The 18114-nt window shown below is 40.4% G+C and overlaps 1 protein-coding gene across 1 annotated transcript in view; it reads left to right on the plus strand.

Annotated features, from left to right (window-relative positions):
- Window positions 1-259: 259 nt before the first annotated feature.
- NOL10 (nucleolar protein 10) overlaps window positions 260-18114 on the plus strand; it is an 88365-nt gene continuing 70510 nt past the window's right edge. Inside the window, exons 1-8 of the mRNA XM_067703695.1 lie at window positions 260-435; window positions 4130-4175; window positions 6462-6560; window positions 9288-9365; window positions 10923-10960; window positions 12172-12308; window positions 13046-13111; window positions 14549-14609. Of these exons, the coding sequence (XP_067559796.1) occupies window positions 370-435; window positions 4130-4175; window positions 6462-6560; window positions 9288-9365; window positions 10923-10960; window positions 12172-12308; window positions 13046-13111; window positions 14549-14609 (591 nt within the window). The 5' untranslated portion in view covers window positions 260-369. The remainder of the gene's footprint in view (window positions 436-4129; window positions 4176-6461; window positions 6561-9287; window positions 9366-10922; window positions 10961-12171; window positions 12309-13045; window positions 13112-14548; window positions 14610-18114) is intronic.

An 18114-nucleotide genomic window follows, 5' to 3' on the forward strand; every position in this document is an offset into this window, starting at 1 on the left:
CAAAGCCTCAGTCAGCCCAGACAGCCTCGCCCTCCCGGGTACCTAGACCCTTCGGCCTGAGCAGAGACCCTAAGAGCTTCCTGCTCCTCCCTGCTGACAAAAGGGAAAGCAGTTCTTCGCCCTCCCTATATTAGGGTCGCTCCCAGCCCCGCCGCCTCCAGGACCTCACTAGTCAGCATTCCCTAACTCCGCCACTTTCCCACTTCCGGGACCGGCGCTTTTTCCGGCGCCCGGAAGTGCGTCATCACCCAGCGCCCGCGCCCCGGGCCCCACGCCGCCCAGGCGCTCCAGGAGGCCCTGAGATTACGGTGCTTGCGTGCACTGCAGCGTCCTGGACGGGAACGGGGGTGGCTGCTCGTCGGCGCCGCGATGCAGGTCTCCAGCCTCAACGAAGTGAAGATTTACAGTCTCAGCTGCGGCAAGTCCCTTCCCGAGGTGAGTCACGTCGGGTCCTCCTCTTCGCGGGGCAGCCGCCCCTCTCCTCCCTGTTCCTGGTAGTTTCAGCTGGGCCCGGGCCGGCCCCAGACTAGGGGAGGCCCAGAGTCCAGGGACGGTGCGTGGGGGAGCTGGTCGGTGCTGGGAGACGAGGACAGTGCTGTTACCGCGCCAGAGCCTGGGCCGAGGGGTGATCGGGATTGATGAGTTGGCTTGAACTTTTTGCGGGTAAAGTTCTCTAGAACAGAGGAGCTGTCCCTTTGGGCTTGTATAATGTTCACAGCCGCTGCCACACCGAGGAGGAAGACGTGGACAGATTGGTTGACAGGTATTTCTCCCCCACTTTAATGCCCGCTCATCAGCTCTTCGTTGAATTCCTGTTATATGCCAAGTTCTAGAAATACAGCAGTGAAGAGAAATGCAGACTTTGCGTCAGCAGCATTTATGATGTGGACGGCAGTATTTTTGAACCTTGCTGAACTTAACTTGATTTCGTTGAGTCTTAGGACATCAGAATTGGAAGGCGTTTGGAAAGTCAGCCATTCTCTTCCAATCTTTTCATGTTGAAAATATGCAAAAGATCCAGCGAGGGGAAGGGTGACTTGTCCAGAGTCATCCACCTAGGCTCTGTAGCTTGTGTGTTATTTCTCATAAGTGCTGGTCAGGCTGCTGTCGAAGCACTGCCAGTGAGAAGAAACTTTTGGCAGAAGCTCTTCCATTTTGAGACTGCTTGTTAGACAGTTGTTTTAAAACACGCCCCCTTTCTACATGCCGCGGTTGCTCTGAGTCCTGCCCTTGGAAATCAGAATAAGTGTAACTCTTCCTTGTGTCTGACCCTAAAGGATTTGGAGCCAGTGATTAGACTCTTCTCAGAATTCAGGTTAAATAACTCCTTGTTCTCCAGCTGTTTGTCACACAGCATGATCCTTCTCATTTTGTTCTTTGGTTCTGCACGTTTGCTGAGACGTGAGTACCTGCAGGCAGCCCTGTTCTAAGTGTTGGGATACGTGATGAACCGGTCAGATAAGGTTCCCTGTTGGGGAAAAGGATAATAAGTAAGCAAATAGGACAACTTCAGATACTGAAAAGTGCTTTGAGTGTCTATAAGAGAGCACTTGTGGATGAATTGTTTAGAGAAAGTGGTTTGGACTCAAGCCCTCAGGGAAGGCCCCTCTACAAGGGGGTCACATTTGAACAGAAACTTGGTTGATGAAAAGGATTGAGTCTTTTGAAGATGGGAGAAAGGAAGAGTTTTCCGTACTGAGGGAACAGAAAGTGTCAGTGACCCACAATGGAAGGCACTTGGCACGTTGGAGAAACAGGAGAAGCACGGTTGTGGCTGTGGAATGCTCAGTGGGGCAAGAGGGTGGGGACAGCTGAGGCTGGAGAGGTGGGCCTTGTAGGCCAAGGCAGAAAATTAGGGTTTTATTCTTAGTGCTGTTGGAAGCTGTTGCTGGGTTTCAGACTGGCTGCTCTCTGGTAAAGTACTGCAGCTGGGGAGGGTGTGACTGGGGATGAGTTAGGTGGTCCAACTGAGAGACGGGTGGCTCGGGCTAGGATGGTAGCAGAGGAGATGCTAAGACTGGGTGGGGTAAAGGAGGTGTTTTGGAGGTAGGCTAATGGGACTTGCTAATGAGTTGGATAGTCGTAGGAAGTTGAGGTGAAGGAAGGAATCAAGAGAGAACTCTTAGGGTGTGGATCTGAATAACTGGGTACACGGTGTTGCTGATAACTGAAATGGAGAATTGAGCACATTGCGGGTCGGGGGAAGGTAGTGAGCAAAAGGCATGAAAAGTTTTATTTTTGATACTGAAGGTTTGATGTTCTAATAAACATCAGGTGGAAATGTTGAGTAAACAGGTATGTGTATCCTGTTAGGGAATCTCTCTAAATCTTCTTTTAAGGTAATTCTGACTTATCAACAAATTGCCTGTTTTGCTTTACCTACTTCAAATGTAAGATCAAGCAGGGTTTTGGTTTTTTTTCTTCTTTTCTTTTCTTTTGTTTTTTTCCCACGATGGCGGGATGCCTGTCCGGTGAGAGAATTAGGTCATCAGCATTTCCAGAGCTCTTTTGCTGGGTTTCTGGTTAAATTCTTTGGCATTGGTAAAGTGACGTTCTCTATCAGCTGTGATTTTGTAGAACACAAAGAGGATGCCTGATATCAGTGACAACTTTCAGTTCTTTGTTGAACTTTTAAAACTTAGACTGGTTCATTCCTGCCCCGTGCTGACTCTGTCTGGTGTGCTCTCCTGTAGTGCTGTCAGTGTGTACAGAAACTACAGAGTGAACTGTTTTTTCATCATTTTTCAACTCTTTTCCATCGTCACCGTTGTAAGGAATTTCTGGCTCTTCTAGGTCCCAGGCTCCCATTTAGAAGGCAATCTCAGTCCCCTCCCCTTTGCCCCAAGCTCCTGATGTGTGAGACCAGCTATCCAATGAACTGCCCCCTTCTTTAGCATAACTCCCTGAGAAGAGGAAATCGAATCCCCTATGAAAGGAGAAGCCCTTTGTTTTGCTTCTATTAAGTTGATGTAGAAGAATGTATCGAGTGCCCAGAAATATAGTTTAACATCACCTTTAATTGAAACATTTCTACCTAAAATGAAATCAGAGCAGTGTAATCACAAAGACTAGCACAGACCTGTAAACCAATGCCCTAAACACAAGGCAGGAGGAGAGCTCTGGCTCAGACTGAGGCCCTTCAAAGAGTGACACCTGTTCCAGCGTCCACACTGCCTCAGGCGTCACACTTAGGGTCTTCAGGAGTGGGACTACATGACCAGAGAGCCGTAAAGATTATAATGTCCTGTGTCTAACATGGGCTGTACATTGGGTTTGTGCTTTTAGAAATGACATCTGTTAATTTTTCTCTTGCTTTTCTTTGATTTCCTGAGGGTATGTTTTCTTAACCTTGTCATTATTGACATTTGGGGCTGGACAGTGCTTGTTGTACAGGCTGTCCTGTGCATTGTAGGAGGCTTGGCAGCGTCCCTGACCTCTACCCACTAGTTGCCAGGAGTGCCCACCCCTTCCCATTGTGGCAACCAAGTACACTTTAAGAATTGCCAGATGCCCTTCAGAGGCAAAATTGCCCCTGGTTGTGAACCACTGCTTTAAGGTGATCGTAACTGATTAGTGCTTCATCATTGGCACCTGTTCATGCAATGGACTTATGCTGCAAGCTAAAAGGTACAGGAATTACAGAACAAAATCTGGTGTCAGCGAATGTGACTTTTAAAAGTATCATTTCTTTATTATCAAGTGTCAGCTGTTTGGTCAGGTTTATTTATCTAGGTTTATGTTTTGTAAAAAATATATTTCTTTAAGAAACTTTCTCCATTTAATGCTTGCTTTTTAAAATTTCACTTAAATAAAGTTCCATATATTAGGTATAACCCATAATATTTGAGGCTTACTCCTTTCCCTTAGGTTGATTAGATGAACTAGTTTTCTCTTGTATAAAATATGGTAGTTCTAAAAATTTATTGTCTAGTATATGTAAATATATACCAGAAAAAAATCCATGTAACAGGATGTTCACAGTAGGGTTAGGATTACAGAGTATTTTCATTTTCTATGTTATATATTCCTATAAAGTTTCAATTTTTTAATATGAGCATGTATTATTTTTGTAAGCAGAGAAACAATTCAAGTAAATATGTTTTAAAATAAAGTCTCTGTTTTCTTTAAGTGGCTTTCTGACAGAAAAAAGAGAGCACTTCAGAAGAAAGATGTTGGTGAGTATTATTTTTTTCATTTCAGCTACATTTGTGATCCACGTTATAATGCTTTTCTCATTTATTGTTATCATATTTAAGTGAAGGTTTACAAAAACACAGTGGAATTCATGCAGTGGAAAATAGACTTTCTGCCCTTTTCCTTTTTTTAAAAAAATTTTAATTAATTTATTTATTGATTTATGGCTCTGTTGGGTTTTTTTTGTTGCTGTGCACGGGCTTTCTCTAGTTGCAGCGAGTAGGGGCTACTCTTCCTTGCACTGCACGGGCTTCTCATTGCAGTGGCTTCTCTTGTTGCGGAGCACGGGCTCTAGGCGTGTGGGCTTCAGTAGTTGTGGCACACGGGCTCAGTAGTTGTGGCGCACGGGCTTAGTTGCTCCACGGCAGGTGGGATCTTCCCGGACCAGGGCTTGAACCCGTGTCCCCTGCCTTGGCAGGTGGATTCTTAACCACTGCGCCACCAGGGAAGCCCCCTTTTCCTTCTTAAGAAAACCTTTGTTGTGCTTGATACAGTCCCGTGGGTATGGGGTTTGATTTTACCTACTTAAGCACTAGTAAGTTAGCTTGTTACTGTTTCATGGATGATAGCAGAAGACGTAAGACTCCTGGGTCAGAGACAAGGGCTGCATTACTCAGGCGGCACAGCAGATAGCATGATCACCAGCATGCTCTGTCACCCCCCTGCCCAAGTTCCACAGGGGCACTCAGTGTGGCCCAGATGGGCGCACTGCGTGCAGTGGCTTTGTGTTGCAGCTGAGGAACACTGAACTTGAGAAGTCCACTGCCTTTACAGCAAGCAGTAAACAAACCTGCTCTTTGTCTAGAGGAGACTTACCTGTGGAGGTTCCCAGCTGCATAAATAATGCTGAGGAATGGCTCAGGTAAAGGAGTGGCCAGGGCCTTACAGTCTTGCCGTACCCAGCAAGACCAATAGGAATGCAAGCAGTCCTAGAAGGACTAGCTCTCCTAACAGTTCCATAATCACTTTGTTTTCCAGTGTATCATATCTTTTTCCATTTGTTGAATCCACTTGTCAGTTTTTGAGCTATAGAGACAATGAACATTTTCTTTCTGAACAAAGTAATTTTACGTACAGGACATATGAACATGAACATATATGGTCATTGTAGAAGATTTTGATTCTTTAAGTTATGACAGCAGGGAAGATAGGTTTGTAAGATCAGTTTTTAACTTAAATCATTTTGGACAAATTTTCATTAAATTTTCTCTATTACAACTTGTCATAGTTGAAAGATGATTAAGTTTCCACATATTTTGTTCAAGTTATTTTCTGAAAATCAGAGACCTAAGATATTGAAAAGGTTTCTGGATGTGAGATAAATACGTCAAAGCAAGCATCTTGGAGAAGAAGTAGGCTTTATATAAAATTAGAAAATTACAACTTTAAATCAAAGGAAAAGAATAATTGCTGCTTTCACAGTGCTTACTGATTTTGATTTCTTCTGATACTCTCATTCCACTCCAGTGTTCTAGTGTGTAAGAAAACAGGTTCAGATTACTTAGAGGAAAAAATTGTTCATTGACTCCTTTCCAGCCCATCTCAAGAGTATCGTGTGTCTTCCAAATTTAGTGGGCCATTCCTGCTCAGTTGGTTGGTTTAGTGAACAGGGCAATAATGTGCCAGAGAGTCATACACAGTCCTTACAGTGGGCGCATTGTTACAGTAGCAGCCGGCAAGAATCCACACTTTCTTGTTGCAGGGAACCAGTTTTTGTGAGAGTACGTTTAAGTGTTTAGACCCAGAGATTGCCCTAAGGCTTCCTCTAGCCTGGATCTTCTTGGCCGCAGATCAGTGCTGCCACAAAGAGGCAAAAGTCAGCTTGGTAGCAGCTTCCTATATAAAGTTAAGATTTTAAAGGTTTAGACTTGTTATTATTTAGGAGAAAAAATGGTAAAGATTTTTGTCTTAGCCGTGATCCATGATTGAATAACAATGGTGGTTTAATGTTTATTCTGTTGCCCCTTTATCCCGGGCTTGAAACTGGATGTTTGATGCACTATTATGGACATTTTTTTTCCCCAATTAACGATGACACTTTTTCCTTTTTGAAAAATAAAAATAAAATACTTAGTTTAGAAAAATAAGGTATGAGCTAAGAGAAAAGCTTGCTGTGTCATGGGCGGGGCTGTGTCCGTGCGCCTTCCCGACGCTGGGAGGCACTGGGACGTTGCCGTTGGTAGTGACCCCGCTCTGAATACTGTCTTCCTGGACACAAGAGTAAGCACATGGCGGTTAAACCAGTTATTTATCTTCTTTCTTTGTAGATGTCCGTAGGAGAATTGAACTTATTCAGGATTTTGAAATGCCTACTGTGTGTACCACTATTAAGGTATCAAAAGATGGACAGTATATTTTAGCAACCGGTAAGCATCTTTTTGGTTATGATTGACATATACTTCGTAGCAGGAAATGTTATGATGGGAAAGGTCACTTTTTAAAAATTACCCTGACATTTTATTATTAAAAAATTTCAAACATATAGAAATATTGAAAAAACTGTACCGTGAACAGCCTGTCACCTAGATTCTTCAGTAGTTTACTGTATTTGCTTTATCACATATCTGTCTACCCATCTTTCTGCCATCCATCAATCCATCCTGTTTTTTGATACATTTCAGAGTAAGTTGCCGGTATTAGTATACTTCACCCCTAAATACCTCAGTGTGTACATCATTAACTAGAGTTCAGTATTCGTTTATTGCTTTTTTTTAAAGATAAATTTGTATAAAGACATTGATGAGTTTGGACAAATGCATACGCCTGTGTAGCCCAAACCCCTACCAGGATACAAAACATTCTTTCATCCAGAGCATTCCGTTATGCCCCCCACAGTCAATCCTTGCTCCCACTCATGTGTAGCCAGCCGCTGCTGTGATTGATTTTTTCACCACAGACAAGTGTAGCCTGTTTTAAATGGACTTCATGTAAATGCAGTCATACACTATGTATTTTTTTTGTGTAAGACTTATTTCATCTAGGACTTCATATTTCAGATTCATTCATGTCATTATATGTGTCAGTAATGTGTTCTTTCTTTATTAGCAAATGGTATTTCCTTATAGAAATATGCCACACTTTGTTAATTTATTCTTCATTTGGTGGACACCTGGGCTATTTTCATTCTTCGACTGTTATTGGTAAAGCATTATGAACCGTCTTGTCCAAGTCTGTTTTGAGGACATTGCTGGGTCAGAGGGTAGGTATATATTTGGTTTGATGAGAAACTGCCAGATGGTTTTCCAGAGCAGTCAGATCATTTTGCGCTCCCACCAGCAATGAATGATGGTTCCAGGAAAGGTCATTTTTATCGTAATGATTTTCTCTATTATGTACTAGTATTTTTTATGTCACTAAGATTTTATGTTAGCAGTATTCATCAGTATCAAAAAGTCAACAAATATAGGGAACTTTTAATATATTATAAGTTAGAACAGCATTACCCAGCCTTTTTATGGTTGTGATTTGCTACATCTATCCTGGGTATTGTCCACTTAAATTGTTTTGTTGGCTTAACATTATCCATCTGTATCTCTTTTCCAACCACTTTCTTATTTGACAACTTTTCTACATCCACGTGCTAGTCTCTTTTGTTCTGTGTCAATGGTTGTCTCATTACTAACACTATCCACATTTTTTAGCGTCCAGTTTTATGGTCAGAATCTAAATTATAATTATAGTTTATATGTAACACATGTATTGTATATAGAGTATGTGTGTGTATATATACTATACTATATACTGTTTTTAAATGAGATCTTGGGCTTTGATCCATGCCAGAAAACATAGGACTACTTCATTCCTTTCTTTTAAAAATATCCTTAGTGGTTTTAAAAGTCAGTCTTTTTCTTTTCATGATAAACTTATAAAAAATGCAAACATTATAGAAATACATAAGATAAAATGTGAAAGGCCCTAAGATTGCACTAAAATACACAAGATATCACTGTGCTTATTCCTCCATCTTCTTTCTGTACAGAGTACTGACACTGTCATTGTTGAGTTTTACAAAAGCCGGATCACAGTATAAGCGCCACTCTGCAGCCCTCACTGCACCCGCTGTACTCACTCTCCCTTTCACTTTGTAGTATGTTTTGGCAGCTTTCCATGTCAGGAGTTACAGGTCTGCGTCATCCTCTTTATAACCTCTATAATGATTTACCATCATTTATTTAATCGTTTCCCTATCTGTGGACATTTAATTTGCTTTCAATTTTTGGCCATCAGTAAATAATGCTGCGATGAACATTCTTCATGTCTTTGGTACACTTATGGGTGTGTTTCTATAGAATAAATTTGTATAAGTTGAAATACAGATGTAAGGTGTATGAGCATCACGTTTTACAGATATTGCCAGATTGTCCTCCAAAGAATTTCTAATAATTTATACTTATCACCAAAGTATGAGAGAACTTTTTTTGAACATCAACCTCAATGCAGATACTAACCAGTTTTTCATCTTTGCCATTTGATAGACAAAAACTAATTTTTTTGAATTTTTTTTGAATTTTTGAATTTTATTTTTTATACAGCAGGTTCTTATTATTTATCTATTTTATAAATATTGACAAAAACTAATTTTTAAAAAATCTACTTTGTTAGATTATTTGTGAAGTTGATTAGTTATTTGTATTTCATACACAGGTGTATACATTTTCCGTGTCTTGCTTGTTTATATCCTTTGTTCATTTTTCCCTTGGGATGTTGGAGAGGGCTGTGTTTTTTTTTTAATATCTTTATTGGCGTATAATTGCTTTACAGTGTTGTGTTAGTTTCTGCTGTACAACAAAGTGAATCAGCTATATGTATTCATATATCCCCACATCCCCTCCCTCTTGAGCCTCCCTCCCACCCTCTCTATCCCAGGCCTCTAGATCGTCACAAAGGCATCGAGCTGATCTCCCTGTGCCATGCAGCAGCTTCCCACTGGCTGTCCATTTTAGGAGAGGGCTGCTTTTAAATTCTTTCTGTTTGATATGCTTATAATGAATCTTGCTTACCTCTAAACAAAAAGTATACTCAACATAGCTGCAGGATATTGATAATGAAAAGTATGTCCTTTAGGTCTTACATCACATTAAATTTTTTTATAGGAACATACAAACCTCGAGTTCGATGTTATGACACCTATCAATTATCCTTGAAGTTTGAAAGGTGTTTAGATTCAGAAGGTAAGTAAGAGGTTCTATTTGAAATCACAAAAATAGTTGTTATTTTTGGCTGCTCTTCTGCTTTTTAAAATGGGCATGGGTTGTGTATCAGTTTTCTGTGCTGTGTAACAAATTGCAATAAACGCGGCAGCTTAAAAAAGATTCATTTATTAGCTCATAGCTCTGTAGGTAAAGTCCGTCCAGGCTTTTCTGTGTTCTGTGCTCGGGGCTGACCTCAAGGTGTCAGCCAGGTGGGACTCTTCCAGAGGCCCTGGGCAAGACCCCTTTTCAAACTTACAGGATGTTGGCAGAATGCAGTTTGTTTTGGTTGTAGGGCTAGGGACCCCTCTGCCGCTGGCTGTCAGCCTGGGGGCATGCTCAGCTTCTAGAGACCCCTGCATTCCTCCTCACCTGGTCCCCTCCTCCTTCAAGCCAGCAGCAGCTCATTGGATCCTTCTCGTGCTCTGAATCTCTCTGACTACCCCTTCTGCCGCCAGCTGGAGAAAACTCTGCTTTGAAAGGGCTCGTGTGATTATAAATCTTTCCTTTGCCATAGAACGTGATGTAATCACAAGAGCGGTGTCTCCTCACATTGATAGCGTCCACCCACACTCTCCAGAGGAGGGGACTGCCCTGGGGGGAAGGTCAGCGGGGTCATTCTTAGAATTCTGCCTGGCACAGGGCGCAGGTTGAAATGGGAGAGTTCAGGTATTTTTTTCAGGTGGCCCCATGTTTGAGATTGAGAGAAAAGAAGTTAATGGGATATGTATTCTCTTAACTTGTTTCACTGTCTTCTTTTTAAAAAACAGTACAAACTCCATGTGCTGCTAATAATAACTGTTTTCATTCTTTATTTTCATTTAGCAGGTATACTATGAATGAGTAAAAAGTTACTGTTACTTTTTTTTTTTTATAAATTTATTTATTTATTTTTGGCTGTGTTGGGTCTTCGTTTCTGTGCGAGGGCTTTCTCTAGTTGCGGCAAGCGGGGGCCACTCTTCATCGCGGTGCACGGGCCTCTCCCATTGCGGAGCACAGGCCTCTCCCATTGCGGAGCACAGGCTCCAGATGCGCAGGCTCAGTAGTTGTGGCTCACGGGCCCAGTTGCTCCGCGGCATGTGGGACCTTCCCAGACCAGGGCTCGAACCCGTGTCCCCTGCACTGGCAGGGAGATTCTCAACCACTGCACCACCAGGGAAGCCCACTGTTACCTTTTTTAAAGCAAAAAGTTTTGAGTTTTTAATGTTTGTTGTTTTACTTTGAACATCTCAGAAAAACTGTGACAAAATTTACAAGTCATTATGTTTTGTAAATTTATTATTTAATTTGCTTCAGTTCTGTAGAAAATCTAGCTGATCTGTATAAAGAAACTATAAAGCTTCTAGTTTTCCATTTGGTGTTTTGGGGGGGCAATATAGCATGGAAACTTTGTTCTTGTGTTATGTCGGTGCAAAAAGGGAAGAAAAACCCAGCATTTGTATATAGTATTTGTGTTGAGTTAGAATCTTTGCATCAAATTTGTATTTTTATTAAAGAAGTGGACTGATAATTGTATTTTTCCTATTTCTTATTTTTCAGTTGTCACCTTTGAAACTTTGTCTGATGACTATTCAAAGGTATGCTTTGTAGCGTTGGTTTATCCTGCCTGTCCTCAGGAAATGAATGAGTGGGATTTGTTTTTATGATAAGTGTTTTTATGATGTTTCCATTGTTAAATTTAAAATGGCTGTATAGTAAAATAAAACCTATTGTTTTCTATTAATATATACTTAGTTTGTCACATGTATGTGACAACTGGGATAGAGATAGCCTTTGGCCAGTCTAATATCGAAATAAGTTTGCCATAGCATGTATGAATGAAACCTTATCTATATTTTTAAGAATTGGTAGCAGTCATCTTTTTAGACCATCCTGTGTTCTAGATGTGTGATTTTCATTATTGCATTTATTATTTTCGTTTCCTTATTCATATGTGAAAAGTACAGCAGCAGTGTTGTACGTTTAATTTTCTTAACCCTGCAAATAAGTGGTTGTGCATATACTGAAACAGCTCGAGACACAGCTAATATATTTGTTTCCTTTTCTTTCTTTCTTGGTGCCATTAGTGCATCTTTCAACTCTTGTGGTAATTTTCAACAGTTACAAGGTTGTCAGTAAAAGTGCCTTATTCAGTTTAAAATGAAAAACTTTGAGAGATGTCGTCATGAAGGAAAATTGAATTTTCAGAGCTGACATGCTTTCTGTGTTGTCTTCAGTTCTGGAAACTATGGGGTACAGTTTATCCTTTTGCCTGTGGTAGCCGTTTATCGTACGTTTTGGAACTTGTAATTTTATAGTATATTTTCTCTAGATCTTGATAAATTTGCTTTTCAATACCATCTGCAGATTTTTAAGATACCTTTGTAATACGTTAAAGTTAAATTTATACAAGGAGCCTATCAAACTCCATGTGATAATAGTGAGATTACTAAAGCGTGTTCTTAAGTGAAATAGGAAATGACTCACTGAGGTTACTGAGCAGTGCTCTACATTACAGAGTGCTGGCGCCAGATAGATGAAGGGCATTCGTATTAAGTCTTTCAGTTAGAAGGTAAAGTTTGCCAAAAACCTGTCTAAGATGCAGGAACGCACTAAGTAACTGATGGAGAGGTTTGATTCTCAAACACATTTCTTAACCATCGTGGCGAGTTGTGTTTATACACGTGCGTTTACAGAGAGCAAGGAGGAGGCTGAGAGATCAGAGATTTTCTTGCTTTGCCGGTTTCAGTGATGATGATGAAATAAATACTTTAACCTAAGCAAACTAATTTTCTTGTTTCATTTTCAGATTGTCTTCCTGCATAATGATAGATACGTTGAATTTCATTCACAATCAGGTTTCTACTACAAAACCAGAATACCAAAGTTCGGGAGAGATTTTTCTTACCATTATCCATCCTGTGACTTGTACTTCGTTGGCGCAAGGTATTGGGGTCTAATCACTGTTTGTTTTCTCCCTTCCACCTCCCCAAGCAACTCTGTTCTTAAAATTGAGGAGAGGGATTAAAAGAAGGATAAGACATTATCCCTGCCTTATGGTTGCTCCAAGAGTGTAGTTCCAAAGCGACTGGCTCATTTAGGAATTACATCCTTGCCTTCTATTAGCGTGGCGCTCTAAATCTAGAGAGACGTGGTGACCCAGTAGTGTAGCAGTGGTGTGGAGTCAGTATCTTAGCCCCCTTGCATGCATTTTAAAACTTTTATTCTTAAATGCTACCTTCTTTATGATTATAAAAATAAGTCATATCCATTTTAGAAAATTGGGGAAATATAAAAAAGAATAAAGAAGCAAAAAGATCACCCATAATTATGCCACTCAGAGGAAACCCTTATTAGTATTTTATTGTTATTTCATTGTAGTCTTATATACATACACTTATAGATACATTTTGGATCTTGTATTCTCCGTGTTATTTGTAAATAATATCCTACTTAATGACTTCATAATATTTCCTTGGCACGTGGGTCGTTTAAATCACTTTTATGCATGAACAAACTTACAAGTAAGGTGGTTATCTTTTAGGGTTAGAATGCATTTTTGTGTCAGTTTTACAAAGGGAAGTGATGCTTTGTGACAGATCCATGTTTCTAAAAATTATATTTACTTGAAGAAACGTTCATTGTAGTTTCCTGGATTTTTCACTTTATTCATTGTTTGGCAGCTCTGAAGTTTACAGATTGAACTTGGAACAAGGACGGTTCCTGAATCCTCTACAGACTGATGCTGCGTGAGTGTTTTGTTTTAAGAATCCTGCTGTATTTATTTTGGCCAGGAGATGAAGCCAGACGCCCAATTTGTTGTCAAATGACACGTGTTGCCTGTGAGCAGAGCTCTGGGCAGCTTAGGTAAAAGAGTAACATTAAATTTTTTCCCACACAAATTCACTAGAAGACCTGGGGATGTTGTAAAATTAAAAAAAAATTTTTTAAATATATGTGAAGAGTTTTTAACTCACTCCAGAAATTCAGTTGCTGTTTTTTTCTGTGTTCTTTAAATTTTCATTCGTGATTTAGTTTTGTGGTATTTTCTTTTATAGAGAAATTTTGAAGTAACTTGGAGTACTGTTTTTTTATTTTATTTTGTTATGCTTTTGCTGGCAGACATTTAAGAGTTTTTCACGTTTTCTTTTCATCATACGTTATGGTCTGTACTTTTGTTTTATTCATAGAGAAATCCTTTAGGAATGAATCTATCATAACAGTATTAATACTGAGTAATAGTAACAACAACAGTAGTGAAAGCACTTACTGTGTGCCAAGCATTATTCAGGATTTTATATATATTCACCCATTTGAAACTTACAACATATTTTTACAGTATAGGTACTATTGTTATCTCCATTTTACAGCTAGGGCAGCTGAGACTCAGAGAGGGTAAGTAGCTTGTTTAAGTTCACACAGCTAGCATAGAGTGGAAGCTGGATTACTTCTCACCTGTGTATATAATGAGCTTGTTGGATTTTCCTCATTGCTTTGAAAGGGATTTTTAAAGGTTGGAAGAACAGGTAGCGATAAAAACCAGGTAAACTCTGGGTTTCTTTTCCACATTGATTTGAAATACTCTTATTTTCTTTAAAAAGAAATTATAGTAATGTCATGATGCATCCTTGAATAATAAAAAGTTATATGCTCTTTAGTTGCAGAATTTCCTGTTTATAATAACAACTTTTATTTATTGTCTTGTAAACTCTAGACGTTGTGCTGAACATGTAGTTTTTTCATTTAATCCTCACAACAACCATATGAGATTGGTGAATACCATTTTTCAGAAAAAGAGAACGAGCCTAGATCAGTGTACTCAACAAGCTGGTCAAGTCTCAGGACTGGCGTAGTGATAGCCTGCGTTCTTTTTGCTTTGGGAGAAAATATATGGGGAAATGTGTTCTCGCGATGGTGGAATAGTGTTTTTGAAGAAAGCCCTTCCTTGTCTCGTCCCCTGGCAGACAGAGTGTCACCCTGGGGTCTGACACTGCGGGGACTGTGTACGATGCACTGGCCCCTTCGCTGCCTCGGTGCTTCGCCTACGCAGATGAGCGAGAGAATCTGCTGCCACCTTACGCACAGCATTGCATTTACTGTTTGTTTAGAAAGTTTATTGAGTGTCCGTCGTCCCCGCCCCCTGCAAAAGTAGATGCTAAAACTCCCTTATCGCTTTACTATTTTAGGGAGAATAATGTTTGTGACGTAAATTCAGTGCATGGCTTATTTGCTGCAGGAACAATAGAGGTAAGCGTACGTTGACTTTATTTTTTAGAACATTTGCTCTATATTTGATAACGAATGGAGTTTTATTTAAAGACAGCGTTGCTTGGTTCCTAAGAGCAGGATGCTGATGAAGCCACAGGCCACTGGTTTGCTTTTCGTATGGACCGTGGGTCACATTCCACAGAGATACAGCTGTGCCGTTGTTGCAGACTGTGCCCCTTGTGCATTGATTTGGTCTGCGAGGGCCATCATCGTCGGGGGTGAGACCTGAAGTCGCTGCTGGATTGCCAGCTCCAGTATGATTGCCACCCTTGTTCTTAACAGGAGGCAGTCCCAGCTCTCTGCTGCTTGATAGTTTTATGACTGACTTTCCCTGAGGCTTGTTTTTCTCATCAGTGAAATGGAGATGATAATACTTACCTTGGCAACTGTATGGAGGTGCTGTGCTGGTGAGAATCACATGACAGAACCTATTTGAAAACATTATAAACTGGACAGGTATATGGGGTTGTGATTTGGGCATCCTCTATAGTAGCGTTTGATAAATGCTCAACATTTTCATTTTAAACTGCAGCACCTTTCACTCAGTGTCCTTCATGCTTACCAGTAGTGTTTCTAGATTTGCATTTTTTAATTACAACATTGTTAAATACTCATAATAAAAAAAGGTAAAAATGTCAAAAATGTATTATTAAAAAAGTACCCTTCTGTGCTTTCCAGTTACCAAATCCTCGTACACCCGAGGTATCTCTAATGGCTTGCAGTATTCTCCTTTCTTTTTTGTTTCTCTGTGTATGTGCAGGTATGCATATGTGTTAGTAATATGGTTTTAAAAGTTTTTCACAAAATTGAAATTATACCATGGTTCTTCATTTGCTTTTTTTTTTAATGTAATGGTATATAATGTATGTCTTTATACATTGGTACTTGTAATTACTTATAAAGCTAAAGTAATTTTTTAAAAATTTATTTATTTTTGTCTGCATTCGGTCTTTGTTGCTGCGCGCGGGCTTTCTGTAGTTGCGGCGAGCAGGGGCTACTCTTCATTGCGGTGCACGGGCTTCTCATTTCAGTGGCTTCTCTTGTTGTGAAGCACGGGCTCTAGGCGCATGGGCTTCAGTAGTTGTGGCTCACGGGCTTGGTTGCTCTGCGGCATGTGGGATCTTCCTGGACCAGGGCTCGAACCCGAGTCTCCTGCATTGGCAGGTGGATTCTTAACCACTGCGTGACCAGGGAAGCCCCTAAAGTAATTTTTTTAAACTGATGGATAGGATTCCATTGTTTGAATGTACTGTAGTTTATTAAACCAATCCATCTGGATGAAATTTAGGTTTCTTTACTCAAATTATTTTTATGTTGAAAGGTTAAAATTTGAAATGGAACACATGAGGTTGATTTAATGGAAACATATAAAACTATGTTGACAGTGTTATAATACTATTAAGCCTAAGTGAGGCCAGTGAAGCATTATCTTGCTAATTACTTTTCTTGAGATTACCAAGGGGAAGTTTTCAAATAATTTTCTTGAAAAAATTGTTTATTTGAATAGAGTCCTTACAGAGCAAGTTAGGCTAGAAATCAGGAAGTGTGCTCTGTAAGAGAAGTTATGTATTAGAGCAGGTTGCTCTTTCACCAGCTGTTTTTTTGTTTGTTTATTTGTTTTCGTTTCTTTGCGGTACGCGGGCCTCTCACTGTTGTGGCCTCTCCCGTTGCGGAGCACAGGCTCCAGATGCACAGGCTCAGCAGCCATGGTTCATGGGCCCAGCCGCTCCACGGCATGTGGGATCTTTCCGGACCAGGGCACGAACCCGTGTCCCCTGCATCGGCAGGTGGACTCTCAACCACTGTGCCACCAGGGAATCCCTCACCAGCTGTTTTAAGACCAGCCCTGAGACTTGTTGAAGGGAGAGCAGAACCCCCCAGACCAAAGGCTGGGTTCCTGAAATTCCTTGGGTACCTTGATTACTGGGGGCTTGAAATTTGATATGCATAGTCAGACCAGACTTTAAAATTCATTTTACATTAATTTTTAAAAAAATAAATTTATTTCTTTATGTATTTTTGGCTGCATTGAGTCTTTGTTGCTGTATGCGGGCTTTCTCTAGCTGCAAGAGTAGCGGGGGCTACTCTTCATTGGGGTGAGCAGGCTTATCGCAGTGGCTTCTCTTTGTTGCGGAGCACAGGCTCTAGGTGCTTGGGCTTCAGTAGTTGTGGCATGTGGGTTCAGTAGTTGTGGCTCGCGGGCTCTAGAGTGCAGGCTCAGGAGTTGTGGCCCACAGGCTTAGTTGCTCTGTGGCACGTGTGATCTTTCCGGACCAGGGCTTGAACTCGTGTGCCCTGCATTGGCAGGCGGATTCTTAATCACTGCGCCACCAGGGAAGCCCTAATTTTTACATTATATGTTGGATTTTGATTTCTTCTGTGATAGTTATTGTAGTACATATATTAAACTTTTATCATGGATACAATAATATTTACAAATTTATATTTTCCCAGTTATACCAAAATGTCTTTCGTAACTCCTCTCCCCGCTACCACACCAACCAAATTAGGGTCCATTCAAGGATCATGCAGCACATTTTGCACTTGTTTTTCCTAACCATCCTTCTTTTCTTCTTTTAAATTATAAAAGAAATGCAGCTAATGATAAAACATTTAACAGTACTAAAAATGATATAGGTAAAAAGTTTGAAAAAGTTAAATTCTTTTTTTTTTAACATCTTTATTGGAGTATAATTGCTTTACAATGGTGTGTTAGTTTCTGCTTTATAACAAAGTGAATCAGTTATACATATACATATGTTCCCATATCTCTTCCTTCTTGCATCTACCTCCCTCCCACCCTCGCTATCCCACCCCTCTAGGTGGTCACAAAGCACCGAGCTGATCTCCCTGTGCTATGCGGCTGCTTCCCACTAGCTATCTATCTTACGTTTGGTAGTGTATATATGTCCATGCCACTCTCTCACTTTGTCACAGCTTACCCTTCCCCCTCCCCATATCCTCAAGTCCATTCTCTAGTAGGTCTGTGTCTTTATTCCTGTCTTACCCCTAGGTTCTTCATGACATTTTTTTCCCTTAAATTCCATATATATGTGTTAGCATACAGTATTTGTCTTTCTCTTTCTGACTTACTTCACTCTGTATGACAGATTCTAGGTCCATCCACCTCATTACAAATAGCTTTCCAACGATTTCGTTTGGAAAGGAAACGAATTCGTTTCCTTTTATGGCTGAGTAATATTCCATTGTATATATGTGCCACATCTTCTTTATCCATTCATCCGATGATGGACACTTAGGTTGTTTCCATCTCCTGCTATTGTAAATAGAGCTGCAGTGAACATTGTGGTACATGATTCTTTTTGAATTCTGATTTTCTCAGAGTATATGCCCAGTAGTGGGATTGCTGGGTCATATGGTAGTTCTATTTGTAGTTTTTTAAGGAACCTCCATACTGTTCTCCATAGTGGCTGTATCAATTCACATTCCCACCAGGAGTGCAAGAGTGTTCCCTTTTCTCCAC

Source organism: Pseudorca crassidens, chromosome 14 (assembly GCF_039906515.1).
Source record: "Pseudorca crassidens isolate mPseCra1 chromosome 14, mPseCra1.hap1, whole genome shotgun sequence".
Classification (NCBI taxonomy): Eukaryota; Metazoa; Chordata; class Mammalia; order Artiodactyla; family Delphinidae; genus Pseudorca; species Pseudorca crassidens.